We start from the raw sequence: 10,744 nt of genomic DNA, 5'->3' as shown, positions 1-10,744 counted from the left end.
AATACAGTCTTCCTTGTCTGGGGTAGCCTGCCATTACGCTAGCATTGCTACATGTACGTACCCACCCATACACCTAGTGAGGGACATGGTGAGTAAAAACATCTTGTCCAAGAAGGTAGGCACTTGACGGGATTCACACTCATGATATCTAAATGAAAGTCAAGAGTCGTATCCACCCTGCCACAGTGCTCCCTCATGAGAACTATAATGGTAACCAACAACAAACTGAGACAGAACCTCTTTCTCATCTTTTGGCCTCTGTGTCATACCTGGTCACACCTAATACTTTCATGTTCTTACTGCCAATTTTGTACACACAAAAAAAGAAAGATATGATTGAGACGTTCACCCTTAGAGGACAGGCTGATTTTCCTACAGCACACATTTTCCATAGACACGAGTATACTCGGGTTTACTCCGGACTTGTCCTAAACGGGTCAATATCAGATCTACACCATGAATTTTGGCCTACTTATAAAATGGCACTGCTATGGGAACTATTATCTTTTCCTGTCATTACTTTCATGCTTGATATCTGTACTCTGATCTGGGTGACATTACCTATTGACCTAACGAGGACAAGCTGATTTCGTTTTTATGTGCATTTCCCATAGGCACCTGCCAGAGTACACTCGGGACTTGTCTTTTACTGTTAACAACTGCAAAGGGCAAATGCCCAGAACACGAGTAGACAATTTTTTTTCCACCTTACTCATACTATTTAATGACCATCATTTCTCCTGAGAATGAAGTGTTGAGATAGGGAGGTTAGGGACAAGAATTGATTGATGAGAGCCACAGCATGGGGGACGACTTTGGGAGATTGGGTTACTGGCGGTTCCATGATGGTGTTGGGGGTTTATAGTATTTAAAGGGGAATAGAGGCGAATGTTTGGGCGATGGGGACTCAAGAAAGGAGGGAGTTTGAAGTGGACTCTGGATATGAAGAGGATTCTGAATATGACGTGGAGTCTGGATATCCTTCGGTGTCCAACAGCCAGACTTCGGAGATGAGTGGTTTATCGATAGTGATGGAGTGCTCCTCGGTGTACTTCTGACCTTGGAGGTTGGTGGAAGTGAGGATGAGCCTGAAGGTCAGGTCACGCTGTGAGAAGTAAAGATGAAGAAGGGAAAAATAAAGAGCATGTGATGGATCAGAATTTACTGGAGAAATTCCACTCTCACAATTCACATGAGAATAATAGGAGCTCCAGTGAATGCCCTTTTTAAAGTCTCTGCATATAACATAAGTACTGGTACCTAACCATTTGAGGTCACAAATATGATGTTTAAACTTTAAAATAGTGCTTTATAATGTGATGAATAATGTATCAATTGTTAATTTGCTTGTTTTATATAGTTTGTCAGGGAATTTTATGACCTCATGGAAGCTTAATTCACAGGAAACGGAATATTTCCATTTCATTATGTACCTCTACAATGTCACCAGCTCTCCAACCACTTTTGATCTACCAAAGCCACTATCCTTCCGACAACTTTCCCTCAACAGATATCATTAGCACTCCTACCACTTTTATTCTACAGAGCACTTCTACCACTTTTCCTCTATGAATACCACCAGCACGTGAACTACTTTTCCTCTACCTGTACCACCAGCAGGGGCGGATCCAGGAATTCTGTAAAGGGGTGGGGGCAACTAATATTTCTTGTGCCACTTCCGGATTTCATTTCATTTTTTTCTTTTTATTTCTTTTGTTTTTTAATGAAAAGTAAAGGAGGGGGGGGGGGGGTTGTGCGCCGGTTGCGCCCCCCTCTGGATCCGCCACTGACCAGCACTCCTACCATTTTTCTTCTCTAAACACGACTACTACCTCTACCACTTCCCCTCTTCCAAATACAGCTAGTACTCCTACTGCATCTTTTATACCGATACCCTTGCTTTCCCCTAATCACATCTCTCATCAACACTTGCGTCAATCTCACCTACTAGAAATAAACACATTCCATTGGTACTCTCACATTGGTACATATTGAATGCCCCCTTAACAACAACAACAACAACAACAACAACAACAACAACAACAAATAATATACAAACATTATGCTTCATTGGTGAGCATAAATGAAACAAAAACGTCACACTACTGGATATGCTTAAACATTATATTGTCGCTGGAGCGACAAGACCTCGTATCTACAAAATGTCAAGTGTTCAGGAGAGCAAAAAAAAAACAAAAAACCACATGGCAGCCAAAGAACTGTATCAAATGGTATAGCCTTTCCTTTGACATGCTTCATTTTTGGGGTAAGACATCTTGGCTCTGGACAGGACATCACTTTACATGGTAACTGATTAACTGACCATTAATCCAAAAAAGTTATTTTCACCAAAATTTGAGATACACCGTCTTGTCACTCCAGCGATGATATGATAGAGAAATCTTATTGTCATGGTAATAAGGCTTTTGTCGCAAAAAGCCGAATGTTTCTGTCTTTAAAGTAGAGTCCTTCTTGATTGCCTCGTTCTGGACTCACCTCAAGTTTCTGCACATTTTGCACCTTGGTGACGCGGCACCGCACATCACAAACCCTGCCGTCAATCTCCTGGAGACCAATGAGATTAAATTGATAATATCAGCAAACTCTACAGCTCTGTATGAAGAAAAGGTACCACTTATCCTCGCTGGTTTATACTGCACTAATCATCAAACAGACAACTCTTTATGCAACCTCTTGGCCTTTCCTTCAATCAGTGATAAAAATGTCACAAACTGCATTTCATTCATTCAAGAGTATGGCACATTGTGCCTGGTTGATACCATTTGCCGACTATACGAGTCACCCGAACCACGAGCGGTCTGCATATTTTGCCCATTTCCTTGTGTGGGTATTGGCAGGGGGACTACTTCACCGAGTTAAACACCCTGCTCTTTGCGATGAATGACTGACGTGGAATCTTTTACGTGTGGGAGTCATGGCTAACTCACACACGGGACCTCCATTTTAATATCCCATCCGAGGGACAGAGTATTTGCCTCTTACTAGAAGAAGCAGAATGCTTAGACACACAATATTCCTCAGTGAGACTCGGGAATCAAACCTGAATCCATTGGATGAGGAGGCAGATGCGCTACCAACTGAGCCAAATCACTGCCCTTACAAACCGCACTACACTGAAATGTGCACACTTGAAAGATGATACATGTAGTAAAGGTAAAACTTCATCAATAAACAAACATAAAACATTCAACAGATGCTCCTTTTCAAAAAACAACAATGGTGGCTTTATATCTTGATGTCGTCATCAACGCAAATAAATATAATATGCACCATGTCCTTGGAAATCCAAGTGGCAATTAAAAAACTCTTCCCATACGTAGGCTAAAATGCTTTATTTCAGGAATGACAACTGTCATTCCACTGTACGATCATTCACATGCTATTAAAGCAATCATTACATCTCATGTCCTGTTGTGTGATTGTATCACTGGACTACTCCTCAATATGAAACTGGTTCTCTTTTATAGTTCCTCCAAATTGCAGTGAAACTCCAGCTGGAAATGACACCCAGTAACTAGTCTTCAACAAAACCTACACCAAAGTGCCCCTCACTCCTCACTTTTGCTACATAAAAGTGAAATATTCTTTTTACAGATTCTTTAATTACTCAGTGTTTAGAAAACAACAAAACAGTGAATGGACATGGAACAAAAAAATAATTTGATATCTGTCAAATTCTGCCCATGCATCTTGACATTGAGATTCATTCCACAAAAACTGTCAAAAACTAATATCATGTTTCCCAGCAACCTACCCCTGAGAAAGCTGCAATCATTGCATGAACTTCAAATACAACAGCAGTTCTTATAACAACAAAACTGGACATTATGACTGCTTTACTACTGCCCAGCAATTGCTGTGGAATCTATAGTGGGTTAAAATTGTTGTACAGTGCTTTGAGAAACAAACCCAACTCAAGGCCCTCATCCATTTCAAAGAGGTGATCTTAACCCGTTGAGGATGAGTCCCGAGTACACTTAGGGAAGTGTCTATGGGAAATGTGTGTTGTAGCAAAAAATAGCCTATCTGTAACGGGTTAAAACATGTGTATGTGTAAGAATCTTATTAAGCGTTTGTACCATTTTTCTAAATTCTTCGTCCACTTTGATGTCCAGCTGAAGAGGGAAATGCCCAAGCTTTGCATCGCACTTGACCGGGCACATGTGGTCAAGCACCATGGTGACGATGTGCATGACGTTTGAAAATTGCGACTCGTACTGGATCAGCACGATGCTGCCGAATTTACTCTCCACTCTCATGTCCTGGGGAAGCTCTGCAGAGAATTCCATGATAAGATACATGTATGTTTCTCTTCAACAGACATACTGTAAAAGTGGAAATTTTTTGTAGTGTGGAAATTTCTTTTTCATTTCACGTGACTGGAAAACAGTGCAAAAATGAAAAGCATGCAAATATTCTTGTTTGTTATACGTAACACCATTTGATGGTTGGATACAAGGAATCAAGACATTCGAAATTCATCTTACTTGGCCGAGCGTAAAAAAATGTCCAGTTTTACAATACTGTACACAAATGGAATTATGAATTTCAAGACTATTGCAAATATCTCAAATTGACTAGAATGGTGTTAACTCATTTATGATCAAACTCTTCATATTTAAACTGTGGGTATAATTTTATCAATGTCGGTGTACACTATAATTTCACTTCACCACACTTGAGTTTGCTCTCATAAGCACTAATCTCTTCCCACCTTCCTGCATTTATGCTGATACCATCATAATACAAGTACCTTTACTTAATATTTACTTTAACCATCCGAAGTGACATGCTGTAATTTATAAGGTGCAGATTCATATAAGACTTTATAACAGTAATCTTTGTACCAATCCAATGAACATCTCGTTGAATACTTGAAACTGAAATAGAATCCAAACAGAGGAGCTTAGAGAACATACTGTGTGCATTCTCCCAAGCAATCTGCCGCGAGTTGAACTCCGTCGTGCGTCCAGTGTACGAGATGACGTCCATCAGGGTGCGGCCTTCGTTCAAGTCGCCCATCAGTGCCGGGAACTGCCTGTTGCCTGCATCTTTGTCCTTCTTGACATCTAAAGATGGATAACAACAGTGCCTTCACATCATCTCTCGCTCAGTGCTATCTGGGCTGGTGGAATTTTCTGGTTGGCCAAAGGACTACATTTTGGAAGCTGGGTCCATGTCATAAATTGTGACCCGCTACAACAAAAGGATCCAAAAGTCGAGGGAGGTCAATTTTCTGAAAACGGCATATTCCCTTACTCTTCCGCTTTTTAATACTTTTATACATAACATGACTCCTTAAAGTACTCAAATGCAGAGATATTGATGATTTTACGTGACCATGTCCAGTGGTCTGCGAAATCAGCGTTTCGAGAAAACCGCCTCTATTCAACGCAATCGTGATCAAGGGGAGGTGCTGTTGTAAGACCGTTTTCACCTTTTGACAATAGAAGGGGGGTGTGCTCCTAGCAACCTCTGCGATGTTCAATCAAGCTTAGTGCCAGCAGTCTACGCATGACCAATCAATAACCAGGATGCCATGTACTGACCAATAAAGATCACTCCCTTGTTGCTTGGGGTGGAGCCTATCTGTGGCACTAAATCAAAACCTTTGGACATGTTTCAAAGTCAGAAAATCATGGCCAAGAAAAACGCTAATTTCTTGCCTTTCCTTTGATCATTTAGCATCGAAATTTCGGCAGATGATACGTAGACGAAACATTAGACTAAAACATTATGCCAAAAACAGAAATCTGATGGTTTCGACCAATTTTGATGATCAAACTCAATTTTCTCGGCTCAGCCATCAGTGACTTTGGGATCCTTTTGTCATGGAGGGTTACAATTGCTCTTAATACTAACTACACACACACACACACACACACACACACACACACACACACACACACACACACACACACACACACACACACACACACACCATACACAGACACACACACACACCACAAAAATGGACTTTGGAAGAGTGAAGCTAAAAAGAAGCACTAAATTCCTCATGCAATGGGTCTATCTCAGTGTCATGATTCCCTCTCTGGAGAAAGGAGAGGTTTAGTTACATTAAATAGATAGTGGTATCAAGGTACTGGAGGCAGGCTACGGTTGCCATGGTGACAACAAACCTTCTAAGATCTTGTACAGCAAGATGAAGACATTTTCGATCTCATGGATGCGCTTGACAAGGTAGTGTGTGAAGACGGCGTAGCCAGCACTCTTGACTTCATAGGCTTCTGAGTTTGTTTGGCTGTTTGAAAATGGAGTTTCGTAAAAGTAATTATGCCATGTGGTACCTTGTGAGCTACCATCTAGACTGTGTATATAAAAAAAAAGTAATCCAATTTCAGAGGGCCACCATTTCATCATTGTCTACTATGAAGACTACAATGCTGGTTGTGAGGAAAGGAGAACTCTTCTTCTTTCCATTGATACCTAATCGTGTTGGCAAATGCTGTGCATACCTGAGCACATTAACTTTAAAGACAACAATGACAAATTGCACTTTTTCCAAGTTTGAGTGTTATCATAGAGGAACACTGAATGTCTCACTGAAATGGATGAGATATGTCAATGAATGTGGTAAAATAGAGAGGCCAACCGGCATGATTGCAGGGTTGTGTTTCGAGTTTCTTCTTACCTTTTATGGTCCATAACCTTTAACATGGCCACCTGTCCAAGAACTTGGTCACTCCCACAAAGGCCTACCCACACAGTCCATTTTTCTCTGTTCATATTCAACAGTATTCACATACATGTAGTCTAGTTTGCAACATACCCTGTCTTGAATAAGAACAGAGAAAAATGGATTGTGTGGGTTGACCTTTGTCGGAGTGACCGGAAATGGTTTTTGGAAATGTGGCCATATTGAAGTTTATGGACCAACTTTTTGTTACAACCGACAGTTGTGTTCTCCATAGTGGACAATTATGAAATGGCAGCTTTCTGGATTTCTCTTTTTTTAGTACGCACTGTACATTTGAAAAACATCAGTGGATTGACAGCAATGCAATACAACATAGAAACTATGTCCATTAGGATAAATGACAATGTCAAGCTTCACACACATACATACACATCGAAAAAAAAAGAAGAAAATATCATAAATCATTACTAGTGAACTTTTCTTTGATTAAAAGATATGGCAACAGTGGTATATAATATGACCAAAGTGGCAGTCCTACCTTCTGAAATATTAATGCCATTTCTTGATTATTAGCAAACATATCTTGAAAGGAACATGACATCTGTTTTAGCAATCAGGAGGTTGCTGGTTTGAGTCCATCTGAGTATGAATGCCCAAGATTATTATCATGGCTACTACTAAAGCACTGAATAATCAGCTTCTTATCTGCATCATATGTTGGGCAATTTGTCAATCAGTTGCCAGTTGCTGGACCTAATCTTTGGAACAATCTCCCTCAAAACATTCAACGTGCATCCAGTTTTGCACATTTCAAATCCAGTCTGAAAACTCACCTTTTTCGTCTTCCTTGATTAGATACAGTGTAAATATTCATTTACCCTTTGTTTGTATTTATTACGTTGATTGTTATATTTGTTAGTCATTTGTTTGTATGTTGTATCTCTGTCTTTATTGTACAGCGCATAGAGAAGCATGTGCTTAATATGCGCTTTATAAATATAGTATTATTATTATTATTAAAAAGACTGACAGATCTACTCCTTACAGAAATTACAAGTATGGAAGTAATGAGTAAGAGCTCAAAGTATCAGCTGTGGCCCGGTGGTGGCCCAGGGCTACTGAAAATTGATGTCACGTCACTAAATTTCAAAAAAAGCTTATCTTTTGGTGGCCAGATCAGGCAAATAAAATTCAGAATGAAATTCGACATTTCCTTTTATTTCAGGCTACTAGAGTACTACATTTCCTTTTCAGGCCCCCAAAATTTCATAGTCAAAGATTTTGGTGGCCCAAACAGACCACCTGTGAAAAATGTTAGTGTTGAGCCCTGAAGAGTTGGTTCCTTTCTGGATAAAGAGAAAAAAAGGAAGCTGAGGATATTGACAGAATAAAGAATACCATGTGAACTGGAAGAAGTTGAGTGCAATGGCATTACAGCTCTGGTTTAATATACAGAAAGACACAACCTTTTCTTCACGACGGTCCTGCACAAGGATACTTACGCAGCATAGCCAAACACAGTGTTTCCTTTTACAATGGGGTGATACTTTTTGGTTGGTCCCTGCGCATTCTCATTCCTATGAAAAAGAAAGAAAAACAGGGGCATTCCACTCACTACACATGAAGCATAAACAAGGTAAAATTGCATTTTAAGAGAGCAATACAGTACAAGAGTGTGACGTCATAGCCATTCATTACCATGGAAACTGGCTCTAAATAATGTCATCTGGCCCGAATGTCTATGAAGACTATTGTTTCTAACCATGCTCGCACTTGGTTCCAACCCCAGCTATAACAAAAGACTGTGACACCATCACTTTGGTACTCTATATCTTTTGACTTTTTCAAGACACACTAGCTGCGTTCAGACGAGGACAGTTGCGGTCGGAATAACTTCGGAGGAAGGGTCGGAGGAAGCTTGGTCGGAGTAACTTCGGAGGAAAGGTTGGAGTAGTGCCCGTCTGAACAAGGTCGTGGTAACTTCCTCCGGTCGGAGGAACTTACCATGATCTCTTCCTCCGACCAAGATACTCCTGAATTTTCTCAGGAGTATCTCGCTACCACGACTAGCCGGTCGGAGTAAATTGCCTGTGTGGACAAGCCCTTGGAGTATCTCTGAACTTACATACCTTACGACCTAGGTAAAACTTCCCCGAGCAAATTGCAATGTTGACATTTTGTGAGTACATGTGCCCGTGTGGTGCAATTCTAACCTAGTCGATCGCGACGAAGAAGCTAGTGCTCAGAAATTTCCATCAACGGGAATGGAGAAAACAAATGCCACTGGTAAAAAACAATTGTATGGTCAACGTGCGCGGCACTACCACTTCTGGAAGTTACACCGACCCTCCACGGTGATCCCCGGGAAGGCCGTGGTAAATTGGTCAGAGTTTCTTCCCACGACTGTCGTGTAGACACAGGGTCGTGATAAGATAAGTATAAATTTTAATTTTAATTGCTGCGCCATAAAATTTTACTCCGACTAGAAATACGTCTGAACATGGCTTCTGTAGATTAATTTGTAACTACAACATGTGAACAATCCTAAAAATTGCATTTCAAACATCTGCTGTCGTAAAAAGAAAAGTTGAACAAAATATAATTTTAAGCATGGCACACATCTCCATTTCCTATTTGAATAATAAACAAGAGACCCTGGGCGGTAGTGTGGACTCACAACTTTCTGCAGATGTCGAGTAGGATGCAGTTGAGGGCAGTGTCCCTGCTCTGCATCTTGTCCTGTACCTCCTGGGCACACAGACACTCCTCTGGTAGGTGACCGCTGGCTGCGTCCGAGGGCACCATGTACGTCTGACCGTCATGTTCAAAGCCGTGTCCGCTGAAGTAGAAGAGACCTGGAAAAATGGGGTTTGGGTGTGGAGACTTTTGAAATTTGCGTATTTGTTCTTCCTGCTCATCATGTAGTAGTAAGATATGTTGACAAATCAGCTATTTATCATTACAATGACACATCAGTTGGTTTTGCAGTTCATTGTTTATCTTAATAATTAATTTAATTCAAAGTTTTAAAGGGGATGGCTAGTACTGATCAGTGGGAATCAGTGGGAATGCTGGGGGATGATTGTTCCAATCCTTTTGGGATTCATTTAAGAGTACATTATGTATCTATTGTTGTGTGAAAATTAATTGCTTCAGAATGGTCTCATGTTCAAGTAATGTGCAGTTTAATGTTTCAAGGTTAGCATGCCTGTACAGTGATGGGGCGATCGTTAACGATCGCCCCATCACTGTACAGGCATTGTACAGGCTCCACAACTTTTTGGAGGAGCTAAGACTTGCAAAAGTAAAATGAATGCAAAAGTTTTTTGTCTACGCAATGTATACAATGCCAGGAGCAATTTGTGATAGTTTTCGTGCCACGAACAGGCCGTCAGCTTCAAGTAGCAAAAGATACATGCTGCGAATGTTTCTGATTTCACAGCATAGTCAAAAGATCTGGACTCTCACCATAGACTCCGTTGTTGAGGAGGGTGCAGAAGATATCAAGGGCTTTCCGCATTTCGGCCAGACTGAGGTTCAGCAACGACACCACCTTGAAGTCCATCTCACAGGTCAGCTTCAAGGCCAGTTTGTGCATGTCGCTGCCCGGGGCAACCAGCTGGACAGCTGACCGGTAGTCCTCATTGGCAATGAGTAATGCCACCTTGTCCGAGGCTGGGTGAAGAGGAATACACGTAGGAGAGGGAGAAAATTTAATTTTGAAGAGAACGTCCACTGCTACATTAACATTGCCAGCCAAGGGACTCGCATGTTTATATCTTTGCTGCATGAAAGTATGACTGAATGTACAAAATACCTGAAACATTCACAAAAATATGAATTTCGTTCACATGATGCCTATCACTGATACCAGAACTCATAGATAACTTGATAAGATCCAGAAATGTATTTGGCTCTATTCCATGACTATGCTGAATATTTGTGCAAAACCTTCCTGGTAATAGTGTGCGAATAATGCTACATGCTACATTGTATACTCACTAGAAGTGATTCAGCACTCATAGAGTTCAATCCTAACTATAAGCTTGTTGTTAACTGTGTTCA

General features: G+C 40.8%; 1 protein-coding gene across 1 annotated transcript in view; it reads right to left on the bottom strand.

The window, feature by feature from the left end:
- Positions 1–415: 415 nt before the first annotated feature.
- The window catches only part of LOC139740764 (mucosa-associated lymphoid tissue lymphoma translocation protein 1-like), a 36,313-nt gene continuing 25,984 nt past the window's right edge, over positions 416–10,744 (bottom strand). Inside the window, exons 9-16 of the mRNA XM_071651339.1 lie at positions 10,148–10,354; positions 9,357–9,534; positions 8,182–8,256; positions 6,162–6,283; positions 4,941–5,090; positions 4,101–4,294; positions 2,497–2,565; positions 416–1,105 (exon numbers count right to left, since the gene is read on the bottom strand). Of these exons, the coding sequence (XP_071507440.1) occupies positions 908–1,105; positions 2,497–2,565; positions 4,101–4,294; positions 4,941–5,090; positions 6,162–6,283; positions 8,182–8,256; positions 9,357–9,534; positions 10,148–10,354 (1,193 nt within the window). The 3' untranslated portion in view covers positions 416–907. The remainder of the gene's footprint in view (positions 1,106–2,496; positions 2,566–4,100; positions 4,295–4,940; positions 5,091–6,161; positions 6,284–8,181; positions 8,257–9,356; positions 9,535–10,147; positions 10,355–10,744) is intronic.

Source organism: Diadema antillarum, unplaced genomic scaffold (assembly GCF_040938485.1).
Source record: "Diadema antillarum isolate AM-2024a unplaced genomic scaffold, OU_Dant_1.0 seq00000878_RagTag, whole genome shotgun sequence".
Lineage (NCBI taxonomy): Eukaryota > Metazoa > Echinodermata > Echinoidea > Diadematoida > Diadematidae > Diadema > Diadema antillarum.
This window is presented reverse-complemented; position numbering and strand designations above follow the sequence as displayed.